The following is a 14,065-nucleotide window of genomic DNA, read 5'->3' as shown; positions in this document are numbered from 1 at the left end:
GCGCTGATCCACACAGGTATGCACACGGGTGTTCACTGCTCGTAGACCCAAATTACACCTTTCTTGGCTGCTACTTCGAAGCACATCTGTCCTGCGTGCTGCACAACAACATTGAATATTTAGTATTTACTGCTGTTTACACTTAGCTAGATTAAATGCGATGGTGTTGTGTTTAGTATGTTGCTTTGTTTTTTTGCTTGTTTTCTATTCTTCTCTCAACAGGTGATCCAGGAAATTTTTATTTTTTTTCTCCCCCCCTTTCTCACTGTCCCTCTCCCCTTCTGTTTTTCCTTTCCTTCCTCTTTCTTTCTCCCTTTCCTATCCCTCACTCATGTCTGTCCCGTCTGTAACATCTGAAAATAAAATAAAATAAATAATAAAAACAAAGATCGACCAAATGGACCAATACGGCAATGCCACGATGATCCATTTGGCAAAGTAAATCCATTGGGTATCCTTGTTGGTCTTCAGACAACAATTCTGATGGCTAAAGAACCAAATGGGACAGGCACAAAAAAAAAAAAAAAAAAAAAAAAAAAAAGAATAAATAATTTATTTTTGGTAAGACCATCATTTTTATAGCGGCAACCCTTCCCATGAGTGATATGGGTAGACATTTCCACCTAGCCAGATCACCTTCTACCTTCTTTAAAAGTGGGATATGGTTTAATTTAGTTAGATCTGCAAGCTTGGGAGAAACATTAATACCTAAATATTTTATATTTCCTGATTGCAGTGGTGTAGAAGAGGAATTATGGAGGGAGCAATCAGAGGTGTGGACTCGAGTCACATGACTTGGACTCGAGTCAGACTCGAGTCATTAATTTTATGACTTTAGACTTGACTTGAAAAAATGTTCTAAGACTTGTGACTTGACTTGGACTTTTACACCAATGACCTGGGACTTGAATTGGACTTGAACCGGTTTACTTGAAAAGACTTGATATTTTACCCCAAATATAAAATTTAACATGCATATTATATAGAGATTGAAAATGTGATGTCATTCAGGGGTAAAACCGCAAAGGATTCTGGGAACTCGTGGCAAGAGGTACTAGCGCACGCAGGCTTTCAATTGAAATCAGTCACACAGCGATAAAAAGAAACACAAAAATGTCAAGAAGCTGTTGTATTATTAACTGCAATAGCCGGTCGCATGACAGCCACGGGAAGCCGACGGGTAAAGAGATCGGTTGTTATCGGATTACGACGTTGAAGAGAAATTGTTCGAGCCATGTTTCCGAAGTAACAAAGACGCGACGGATGGCCTGGATTTCAGCCATTCAAAGATCAAATATAACGTCCCAGAACACTCCAGTTCACAGGTTAGTCTGCTCCAAGCATTTACACGAAGGTCAGTGTTTTTTAGTAGTTAATACGTCATTTTCATAACATAATTGGTGATATAGGTTACAAGCAAGTCTGGCGCTGAACAGAAATTGTCGCGCTATGCTCCTTTATTTATTGTGCATAAATAGTGAATTGTCCTGACACAATATTGCGTTTCGCTTCTGTTATTATGGTACATTGACAAAAACATATACTTTTATTCACAGGATAAAACAGGTTTTTTGTATCACTAATTGCCCAGTACGATTACAGCATATATTATTGTCACTGCTACATTTCTGTGATGCTACCAGAAATTATTTCCACTACTGATTAATTACCGTTGAGCTCAAAGGTCCTATTAATAAACGGTTAACGAATGTGTATTTATGACGACGATTTGTGAGACTGGTAAACTTATGATAGGTACGATGGTCTTTCGTTCTACACGGTGCGTTTCAAGGTCCTGTACCCATCCGTCGGTAAACTGTACCTGGGCTTGTTGTAGTGACCTGAAGTTACTAAACTTCATGAGTGTATGCACTCACTCCAAGAACCGTATAATTATAAATATGCATATAAATATGCTACGATGAGATAGCTGACTTCATCTAACTAGCAAATGTTGTCCAGGCTACGTTGGTGATACAGTTTTTTTTAATATGTATGATATTTTTGTCATGCGATTTTAAAGCTGGTCCTACAACCGCATCCAAGAATAACATGCAGCTTATCTCAGAACTGTCGGTGAAAATTATTCTTGGAGCTAGGTTTAATTGAGCTGCATTTTATAGAGGTGCAATTTCACAATTTGTGTATATTTTCTAAGTTCACTATTTTGTCATGTGTTGAGAAAAACACAGATTTTAAAATTACATGGTCTAATATTTACATTTAGCATATAACTGCAACATGCTTTTTTTCGGGGGTTTTTAAAGACTCGAAAGGACTTGAAATTCAAAGTTTCAGACTTGTGACTTGACTCGGACTTTTACACCAGTGACTTGAGACTCGACTCGGACTTGCCTGACATTACTTGAGACTTGACTTGAGACTTGAGGATAAAGACTTGAGACTTACTTGAGACTTGCAAAACAATGACTTGGTCCCACCTCTGGGAGCAATTAATCGGTAGGACTGTAGATTTTGACCAGTTAATTGAGTAATCTGATATTCTTGCAAAAGAGTTTATCAATTCAATCACCCCAGAGATATTGGTTTATGAATTTTGGAGAAAGAGTAACACATCATCCGCATAAAGGTTGATTTTATGTTCCACGTTCTTGCATTTTATGCCCTTAATTACTGAATTCTGTCTAATTGCTGCTGCTAGTGGTTCAATAAAAATTGCAAACAGTGAAGGGGGGAGTGGGCATCCCTGTCTGGTGCCCCTCAAGAGACAGAAGCTGGAGGATGTCTGGTCATTTGTTCTGACACAAGCTGTTAGAATAGAATAGAATAATAGAATAGAATAATCCTTTAATTGTCCCACAAGGGGAAATTTGGTTGTAACAGCAGCCCAAAAGACAAATATACAAACAAACAGGACACGGAACAGAAACATACACAATTTTCTTACATATTTACATTAAGGACAATGGTTACTATAAATAGAGAATACTGTACAGTTATTAAATTAAATAATAAATAATAAAATAAATAAATAACATTAATAAAATGTTGGGGAATTATATAATATTTTTAACCAGTTAATGAAAAAGGATCCAAAACCAAATTTGTGTAAAGTTGCAAATAGAAATTTCCAGTTAACTCTGTCAAATGCTTTTTCTGCATCTAAAGAAAATATTTGTCACGATCTGGTTGTAGGGACTCAAGCGCAGAGCGGCAGATGTCTCCAAAATACAGTTTATTTACAGTTCCAGTGCACAATATACATACAGTGAAGGGAATCCAAAACTCCAGGGAATCACAGGGTAGCTCTCTCACACTTGCTCACGTCTTCTTGCCCACACTCACACACGTTCACACGGCAGGGAGGGCGCAGGTCCGGTGGGGGGTGGGGGTGGGGGGGGGAAGGTGCCAGTAGTACAATCATCCAGCGACGAGAGGATCTGTGTTCCAGCCTCAAATAGTGCTCCCGGTGATGACAGGTGATTGTCGTCAGGTGTGTGGGCCAAGGGCGGGAGCCCACAGTGAGCTCCACCCAGGCAGAGAGAGAGAGAACCAAAACAGCAAATGTAGCCTTGTGCGGCCGGCCAGGCAGGCACAGAGACCATGACAATATTGTAGTTTCAAGGTTTTTTCTGTATGAGTAGTCTATCAAATTAAGTAATCTACGTGTATTTGTTGATGAGTGCCTACCTTTTATAAAACCAGTTTGGTCAGGATGAATTAAGAGGGGGGTTATTTCCTCCAGTCTCTTTGAGAGAGCTTTGCAGATTATTTTAAGATCTACATTTATAAGGGATATTGGACGATAGCTTGAGGGATATACAGGGTCTTTGCCTGGTTTTAGCAGGAGATTAATGTTTGCAGAATTCATATTTGATGGAAGTCTGCCCTTTTCTTTGATTTCCAACAACGTTCTGTAGAAAACTGGTGCTAGAATCGACCAGAATTCTTTGTAGAATTCTGCAGGAAAGCCGTCTGGACCTGGAGCCTTATTACTGGGCATACTTATCAGAGCTTCCTGGAGCTCACCTGATGTCAGTGGCGAATCCAGTGCCATTGCTTGAGTGTCTAATAATTTTGGAAGAGTTATGTTGTCTAAAAACTGATCAATTTCCTTTTTAGATGGGTTTATTTGTGGTGAATACAACGTTTTATAGAAATCCCTGAAAATGTTGTTTATTTGTATCGGATCATATATTGTGTTCCCAGATAAATCTTGAACAGCACATATAGTTGTTTTTTCTTTATTTAATTTTAGCCGGTTTGCTAGAAATTGACCAGATATATTGCCATGTTCATAATTTTGTTCACTGCTTGATGTTCCGGGAGTGTCATTATAGTCTAAATATGAAGTCCAAAATATTTAATAAAGTCTTCATCTTTAAGTAGTGATGTATTAAATCTCCAGTTTTTACTTGGCGTAGTATTATTCTTGTGCATTAGTGTTAAAGATACAGGAGCATGATCGCTGACAGCTATATGGTGAATTTCAGTGTCTGAAATGTCGCTCAGCAGTGAGCTGCTGACCAAAAAATAATCCAGATGAGAGTAGGAGTGATGAACATGTAAGAAAAAAGTATATTCCTTACTGGTGCGGTGAAGGGAGCGCCATGCATCGCAAAGACCAAAGTTGCTCATATACTGTTTGATTATATTTGTGGATTGCCAATAGCCCTGAGTTCCTGCTGTATTGAGCCTATCCATTTCTTCATTTAGTCCAAGGTTGAGGTCACCTCCAAGAACAAGTGTGCCATCTAAGTGTTCAGAGAGTGCACTGAAGAAACCGTGAAAGAATGAGGGATCATCAACATTTGGACCATATATACTGACAATACATAGCTTTTTAGCAAGTATAGATAGTTTAATGATTAAGAATCTGCCCTCTGGATCTATAACTGTATCAGGTACTGTGAAATTAATATTTTTATGTATTAGAATTGCTACTCCTCTTTGTCTAGAATTATAACAAGCTGAGAACACATTAGGAAACTCAGGTGTTTTAAGTTCATTCGAACCTCTAAGAGGTCTGTGGGTCTCTTGTAAAAGGACAACATCTGCCTGTAGTTTTTTGAGTTGGTTAAATATTTTTAACCTCTTTTCTCTGGAGCCAGCTCCATTTATATTCCATGTAACGAACCTTAGTGCACCCATAGATGTTTGTGTATAACTAGGGGTGTACGCTGTGTGCGTCGCTTAGACAGGTGGAGAGAATACGTCACTTGTTCATAAATAAAGAGAAGGAGAGAGAGAAAAAATGTGTGGCGAGATGCTCCCTGAGTCTGACTATGTGTATGCATATTTACTAATATCAGTAGGCTTGGCTTAAGTGTGTGTATCCTGTAGGTCTGTGTGCGCTGTCTGACTGATGTAAATGTGCTGCCGTTGAGCGCATGACTGTGCGTGATTGTGTGGTGCGTATGTGTCGAAATAAAGGATGTTGTTTGTGGATGAGTGTGGAAGCAGGTGATCGAAGCAGTGAAAGAAATAAAGAAAGAAACCAAGGACAGGGGTGAGCAGCATAAAAACAAGAGGGGGGAAAGAGAGAAAAAAAACGAGAAGAAAAAAAAACCAAAACGTAAACATTCCAATTAAATCACTGATGGAGAGTGACGGTGTTAATTCTGCTATAAAATCACACTTAAGATGCAATTTGATACTGGTAAGTTAAACAGAAGTTAATGCAAGTTAGTGTGAGTGGATAGGGAAAGGGTGTAGCGGATTCTTATCTGGTGTGAAGTTAATACAGCCACGGAGTGATGTTGGGGTCGCGGTGGAGCTGTCCCTCCACGTACAGCCGGTCCACAGCGATGAAAGCGCGGGAGCCCTTCTGGATGAAGCCGCGTCGGATTGGGAAGAGGACCCTGCGTCGTTCCAAGATCTCTTTGGGGAACTGGTCGTTCACGCTGAAGTCCGTTCCTTTGTGGATGTGGTCCCCCAGTCGCAGCCCGCATGGGGCCGAGGCGATGTACAGGTGGGTTTTGATGAAGCTTTTTACCGTAGTCTCCACGTCCTCTCCAGCGGCTTCTGGAATACCAGAAAATACCAGATTATCATGCATGCTACGAGCTTGTAGATCAATAACTCTTTCTTTTATTTTTTTATTTTCTCTATTTAGCTGGGTAACATTGACTGTGAGACATTTCACCGACTCCCTTAGCGTGGCAATTTCAGCAGCGAGCGTTTCCACCTGCTGCTGGCTGAACTCCAGGGATTCTCGCAAGGATTTAAATTCCCTTTTGGCGACTGTCAAGCCTTTGAGTCGCCGAGCAGCTGAATAGGGGAATAATGTTGACGCGCCCGCTGTTTAAAACGTTAGTCAAAGTTCCAGGTTAAAACTCCTTTATTTGTTATCAAATCCTTAAAATCTGTAGAAAAACAGTGATCAAAACATTCCAAGCTTGAGAGGTCAGCAAAAGTCGACTTCCCCCATCACCCACTCATTCACAAAATTTCCCTCGGGCCGTGAACAGGTGATATAGCAATCACTATTACTGACACCACGTGACCCAAAGCTACGCCTATCCACAACATTCCGGCCCCTAATTATTACATTTTTACAACATACTCAAAAGTCCACCAAAGTTATTTTCTCATGTCTTCTCTTCTTTTCTTCTGTCTGCACATGGTCAGTCAGTCATAGGCCAGAGGTTACCAGCACTTAGCCTAAATATAGTCAGTCTGTGATGTACATCTCATAACATTAAAGTCAATTCAAAGTTAGTTATGTCACACTGTGTCAAAAATGTCATAGTCATGGGTCAGAGGCCTCCTGAAGAAGGCATATCTTTGTGACGGGTCTGCACACATGGCTGGTTGGGGTCTTAATCCAGACCTGACGCACAAGCCCCTTTTCATCTGGTGCAGCTCCGGTGACTCTCCCAATGATCCAGGAACCACGAGGTGTAGAATCATCCACTATAAGGACCACATCTCCAGGAACAAAGTTACGTTTAATCCTTCCCCATTTCTGGCGCTGCTGAAGTTGTGGCAAGTACTCTTTAGTCCATCTTTTCCAAAACAGATCAGATATGTATTGAACTTGCCTCCATCGTTTACGTGCGTAGAGATCGTCCCTCCGGAACAGGCCAGGTGGTAAAGACGGGTTGGACTTGAGAAGAAGGAGATGGTTTGGTGTTAAGGCTTCCAAATCATTTGGATCGGTGGATTCCAGCGTAATGGGTCTACTGTTGAGGATTGACTCCACTTCACAAAGAGCAGTTTGGAGCCCTTCCTCTGGCACATGCACCTGGTGAAACATAGCCTTGATGTCAGACATCAAAACAATGGGCTCTTTTCTGAACCTCGTCAGTACGCCAACCAAACTGTTTGTTAAGTCAGGACCACTCAGGAGCTGCGCATCAAGAGAGACACCCTGGAATGATGCTGCACAGTCAAAGACGACGCGCATCTTCCCCTTGGTAGGATGGTAAACCCCATGGTGAGGGATATACCAAAGTTTCCCATCACTGCGCTCTAATTCTGCGACTGGGACTCTCTTTGCATATCCTCTAGATATAAGATCTGTCATGAAGGCAGTGTAGTCTTTGTGAAAGTCTTTATCTCTGATGAACCTTTTCTTCAAACCTAAGGCTCGTTGCTCAGCAATTGCACGGTTGTCAGGCATTCTTATGTCTCGGTCTTTCAGTGGCAGGGCAATGCTGTAGTGCCCATCCCCCAAAGTCACCGTCTTGCTGGCCAATTCCGGGAACTTCAAGTCTTCCTTTGACAGCCCCATCTGTTCATCATCGCTGCTCTCAGGAAAATCCATCTTGAACTGCTGTTTCCATAGCTTGTTCAGTGTGACAGCAGAAACTCTGTTGGCAGTAACTGTTGCCAAACATCCTGGCCTTCCACAGCATTCTCGATTAAGTGGCCCATTCACAGTCCAGCCGAGCACAGTCCTAATGGCAAAGGGTCCATCACCTACACTCCGGATGACCTCCAAAGGTTCTAGAGCTCTGGGCATATTCATGCCAATCAAAAGCTCAACACTGGCCTTAATTTCTGGCAAATGAACATGCTTCAAATGTGGCCAGTCATCCAGGTCCTGTTGATTTGGGATGTTACCAATATCTACAGGCATTTTATGCTGAGTGAAGAGGTTAGGCATATCACAGTACATGTCACTGTCCAATCCAGCAACTTCAAGTTCAGGTACAATGAAACTGTCCACCACTTTCTCCTGTCCCATGGTGCGCAGGAGAATCTTTGTCCTCCTCCCAGCAATATTCAGTTTGTCCATAAGACCCACTGTACAAAAGGATGCTGAACTCCCTTGGTCCAGAAAGGCATACGTTTCCACTATTCTTTGACCTATGTTTGATTTTACTTTAATTGGCACAATGGCAAGCTTACAGTCCTGTTCATCGGCCCCAATAAGACCACTAGTCTGGATCGTAACAGGAATGTTATCTGCCTCATTATTAGGTTTGACTTCATTCTTCTTTTTGTTGGGAATATGGAGTATACTTGCATGTCGGAGGCCACAGATTTTACATGAAAGGCGTTTTCTGCATTCTTTGCTTATGTGCCCAGTACACAAACAGCCAAAACAAATGCGGTTCTTTTTAAGAAAAGAAATCTTCTCATTATGAGGTTTCTTATCAAGCAGAGCACATGACTCCAGTGTGTATCCGCCTTTGCAGAAAAAACAAGCCTTCACAGTGCTGTGACGATCTTGAGCCCCTGTCTGATTCTGTCTCTCGACGTCAGAGACTGTTGTGGAGATGTGGAGAACATTTCCCTCCATTGCTGCCCTTGGCTGCTAGATGTGTTGCTGGAACGTCACATAGATTTCCAAAGATGGGATCTGTTGCAATTTTAACTTGACGCTCAAGGAAGGAAACAATGTCAATGAATGCGGCTCTGCGATGTTGCCTCTCCTGAATGTCACATGCTACTGTTCGCCATTTGTCTTTTAACTTATATGGCAGTCTTCTAATCACAGCAAGCATATTGGCAGGTGTATTTAATTCAGAGAGATCATCAATCTCTTCCATTGCATTGCAGCATCCACGTAAGAACAAACAATATGCCTGAAGAGCTTTTCCATCTTCCGATCTAATCAGTGGCCATGAGTGAACTTTGTTCAAATAAGCAGATGCAATCACATGTCCATTCCCAAAGTGCTCATACAGCAGAGTCTTTGCCTTTACATATCCAGCACTTCCAGACATATGTTGACAGCTTTTAACAATTTCATTGGGCTGCCCCTTTGTGTACTGTGCAAGATAATGCAGGCAGTCGCCAGCATCGCCAGTCTTTGCTTCTATGACCTGTTCAAACGAGCGCATAAAGGCCTGAAAATGTAAAGGGTCACCATCAAAGGGTTGAATCTCCCTTTTGGGCAGTGAAGAAAGCCTCTGTCTCTCTTCCACAGCATGTCTTTTATCCTGTCTTCCTTCTCTCACCCCAACCGGTCGCAGCAGATGGCCCCGCCCCTCCCTGAGCCTGGTTCTGCTGGAGGTTTCTTCCTGTTAAAAGGGAGTTTTTCCTCCCCACTGTCGCCAAAGTGCTTGCTCATAGGGGGTCATATGATTGTTGGGTTTTTCTCTGTATCTATGAAGCGCATTGAGGCGACTTTTGCTGTGATTTGGCGCTATATAAATAAAATTGAATTGAACTGAATTGAAAACCATCCTGTTAAGAAAGTGTTAGAGAATTGGTGGGAAAGAGCAAATGTTTTTACAAATAGTTTTGGGCAGATTGGGGATGACAGACCGAGAAATTTTAAAGTGTATGACAAAGAGTTCAGTCGGTGTTGTGGCCTTTATGACCTATATGGACATTGAAATACATTAAAGTAGACAGGTCATTAACAGATACTAAGAAGAGGAAGGGTGACCACAGATATTTGTCAAAAAGTTTATAACAGATTTGGAGAGCAAATACAGTGATTTTTCTTTCTTTACAGGTGTATACAGATGGGCCAAAAGATCCCAAGACTGAAGCAATTAGTGTAGCAGTAGTAATTCCGGAGTTAAATATCAAGATTGCAAAAAGAACATCAAATCTTCTGGATATATATGCAATTGAGTTATATCCCATACTGCTGGCTCTAGAATTGGTGGAAGAAAGCAGCATCTCAAAAGTACTGATATGTAGTGATTCATTGTCAGCATTATTAAGTATTGAACAAGGAAACACAAATACCCATCAACAGATTTTTGTATGATGTTCTTTTTGCTCATGATAGATTGTCTGACCAAAATAAACATGTAGTAATAATGTGGACTCCTGCTCATGTGGGTATTTTGAGTAATGAAAGTGCAGATAGGTTGGCCAAAGCAGCTGTTAAACGAGTCGATATAGATGTATAGGTACCCTTGTCTAAATCTGAAGGGAAAAGTAATTAGAATGGAAAGTAAGAACTTCAGGTAAATGGCATGGGATAATGAAACAAAAGGGAGACATTTATATAGGGTGCAAAACACAATAGAAGCTAAGAGGAGTAGTGGGTTAAAGAGACTGGAGGAGGTTATTATAAGTAGAATACGATCAGGCCACTGCTTTTTAAAAGGTACTCTTTTTTTTAGGATAGGGAAACATCCGACTGGGTTGTGTGATGGGTGCAATGTTATGGAGACGGTTGAGCATGTGCTTCTTAATTGTAGGAAGTATACAAGTCACAGGAGGGTGACGAGGGGTGAAATGAGTGATGGAAAGGAAATTCCGTTTGAACAAGTGGTTAATAAGTTAAGTCATGGTAAAAAAGGCAAAAAAAAAAAGTCATGGTGAAGGGAAAGTGGTGGTTTTTCGTTTTTTGAGGAATACTGGTCTTAGCAAGAGGATCTGACGATTCAGGAGTGACGGAAGATTAAAAGCCAGGATATGGCAGTAATGCAACATTTTTGGATGCAAGCTGCCATTAAACCTGAAAGAAGAAGTACTAGTTGCTGGTCTGTCTGTGTATCTACTGTGTGTTTTCCCTGCTGCCAACCATCATGTACCTTCGTCTACCTTCCTTCATGTTCATTTTTGCTGTTTTGTAGTTTGGTTTTGTCCCAGTATAGTTTAGTTTTAGCTCTGTTTTGCCATTTCCCCCCTTGTGCTTTATGTTACAATAAACCACAATCACATCTCAGCGAGTGCCTGCGCGTGGATCCTCATTTATTTCCTCCACATGGCTCACTCCATTCCCCATGACATGAAAGATAACATCCTACATAGTATTAGGTAGTATTGTAGTGAATACTGCATAAAATGAACCATAAAACTTAAAAAAATGTGTTTTAAGGGCTACTTAATTTTAATATAGGGAGAGAACTAATCTTGTGAATGTGGTGTGTGATAAAGTTCCAGTGGACACTTGGCTGAAAGCACTGGAGGGTAATGTGAGCAGATGGGAAAATAATAGAAGCAGATAAGGAGGAGTACAGGGAGGAGTGGTGATGTGCAGAAGATCAGATATAGAGATTTTACTTTATGGGGAGACTTTGAAGAAAGAAGCAGAATCTAAAATCAGTGGGATATTTCACAGGAAGCCAGTGAATTGGTTGAAGGGCTGTAATAATGAGTTCTATTAATGACACAAGAAGCTGAATTTTCCACCAACTGAAGTCTAAGGAGATATTTGTGTGGTAATCTAGAAAGGATAAATTATAATAATCCATATGTAATATAACCAGAGCTTGTACAAGAATAGCAATAGCGCTAGCTATGGGGAATGAAAACTAATATTATGTAAGGGTAAATATGATTTTAGAGAGCCAGTGCTGGAATTTAATTGAGGAATCATGTATATTTTACATAATTAAAGTTATTCCCAGAAACATAACTCCTCCTATGTTCTTCTTTTCTCTCCTGTGTGAGAAAAGCTTTTGGGTCATTCATAAAATATTCTGCTCCAGATACTGGAGGACAAAATCATCACTTTTGTGAAGAACGAGCTGAAGGAGATCCAGACAAACCTGAGTCCAGATGACCTACAGTCTTTTAAGAATCAATGTGAGGATGAAGATGTATTAAAAGGTGTGGATGAAGAGAAGAGTAAGAGAAGCAGAGAAGCATTTTTGACGATTACAGTGGACTTACTGAGGAGAATGAAGCAAAATAAGTTCGCTGAGCATTTGCTGAGAAGTGAGAATTATTCTCTAAATATAAAACATTCAACAATGACTCAAGAAATAGACATAAATACATTCAAAATATGTGTGCGTGATGAATCTTGGACTTTTTGTGTGTTTGTGTGTGTGTCACTCAGAAACCTGCACTGGGAACTTGAAGTGGTGTCAGCATGACTTTAAATCTGCTCTGAAGAAGAAGTTCCAGTGTGTGTTTGAGGGGATCGCTAAAGCAGGAAACCCAACCCTTCTGAATCAGATCTACACAGAGCTCTACATCACAGAGGGAGGGACTGCAGAGGTCAATGATGAACATGAGGTCAGACAGATTGAAACAGCATCCAGGAAACCAGACAGACCAGAAACAACAATCAGACAAGAAGACATCTTTAAAGCCTCATCTGGAAGAGATGAACCAATCAGAACAGTGCTGACAAAGGGAGTGGCTGGCATTGGGAAAACAGTCTTAACACAGAAATACACCCTGGACTGGGCTGAAGACAAAGCCAACCATGACATCGAGTTCATATTTCCATTCACTTTCAGAGAGCTGAATGTGCTGAAAGAGGAAAAGTTCAGCTTGGTGGAACTTGTTCATCACTTCTTTACTGAAACCAAAGAAGCAGGAATCTGCAGCTTTGAAGACTTCCAGGTTGTGTTCATCTTTGATGGTCTGGATGAGTGTCGACTTCCTCTGGACTTCCACAAAACTATAATCCTAATTGACCCTAGAAAGTCCACCTCAGTGGATGTGCTGCTGATAAACCTCATCAGGGGGAAACTGCTTCCCTCTGCTCGCGTCTGGATAACCACACGACCTGCAGCAGCCAATCAGATCCCTTCTGACTGTGTTGGCATGGTGACAGAGGTCAGAGGGTTCACAGACCCACAGAAGGAGGAGTACTTCAGGAAGAGATTCAGAGATGAGGAAAAGGCCAGCAGGATCATCTCCCACATCAAGACATCACGAACCCTCCACATCATGTGTCACATCCCAGTCTTCTGCTGGATCACTGCTACAGTTCTGGAGGATGTGCTGGAAACCAGAGAGAGAGGACAGCTGCCCAAGACCCTGACTGAGATGTACATCCACTTCCTGGTGGTTCAGGACAAAGTGAAGAAGGTCAAGTATGATGGAGGAGCTGAGACAGATCCACACTGGAGTCCAGAGAGCAGGAAGATGATTGAGTCTCTGGGAAAACTGGCCTTTGATCAGCTGCAGAAAGGAAACCTGGTCTTCTATGAATCAGACCTGACAGAGTGTGGCATCGATATCATAGCAGCCTCAGTGTACTCAGGAGTGTTCACACAGATCTTTAAAGAGGAGAGAGGACTGTACCAGGACAAGGTGTTCTGCTTCATCCATCTGAGTGTTCAGGAGTTTCTGGCTGCTGTTCATGTCCATCTGACCTTCAGCAACTCTGGACTCAATCTGCTGGAAGAACAGCAATTGACTTCCAAGACTTTTAAGCGGAGTAATTCTTTAGAGTGGCTGACTTTATTTCAGAGTGCTGTGAACAAGGCCTTACAGAGTCCAAATGGACACTTGGACTTGTTCCTCCGCTTCCTCCTAGGTCTTTCTCTGCAGACCAATCAGACTCTCCTACGAGGTCTGCTGACACAGACAGGAAGTAGCTCACAGACCAACCAGGAAACAGTCCAGTACATCAAGATGAAACTCAGTGAGAATCTGTCTGCAGAGAAAATCATCAGTCTGTTCCACTGTCTGAATGAACTGAATGATCGTTCTCTAGTGGAGCAGGTCCAACAGTCCCTGAGTTCAGGAAGTCTTTCCACAGATAAACTGTCTCCTGCTCAGTGGTCAGCTCTGGTCTTCATCTTACTGTTATCAGATAAAGATGTGGATGTGTTTGACCTGAAGAAATACTCTGCTTCAGAGGAGGCTCTTCTGAGGCTGCTGCCAGTGGTCAAAGCCTCCAACAAAGCTCTGTAAGTAAACATGTACACAAAAATGTATATTTATATTAAATTTACAGTATATCTTGTTGATCCAAACCTTTTCAGACAATCGTTTAATATTT

The 14,065-nt window shown here is 41.5% G+C and overlaps 1 protein-coding gene across 1 annotated transcript in view; it reads left to right on the top strand.

Moving 5' to 3' along the window:
- LOC146578111 (protein NLRC3-like) overlaps positions 1-14,065 on the top strand; it is a 48,986-nt gene that overhangs the window by 22,326 nt on the left and 12,595 nt on the right. The window contains exons 5-6 of the mRNA XM_085257671.1: positions 11,811-12,039; positions 12,164-13,973. Coding sequence (XP_085113797.1) covers positions 11,811-12,039; positions 12,164-13,973 — 2,039 coding nt within the window. The remainder of the gene's footprint in view (positions 1-11,810; positions 12,040-12,163; positions 13,974-14,065) is intronic.

Source organism: Mchenga conophoros, linkage group LG3 (assembly GCF_057382185.1).
Source record: "Mchenga conophoros isolate Kocher_MC1m ecotype Shallow Benthic linkage group LG3, M_conophoros_male_GT1.1, whole genome shotgun sequence".
NCBI classification, from domain to species: Eukaryota; Metazoa; Chordata; class Actinopteri; order Cichliformes; family Cichlidae; genus Mchenga; species Mchenga conophoros.
Note: the sequence above shows the minus strand (reverse complement) of the source record. Positions and strands in the feature narration are given on the sequence as shown.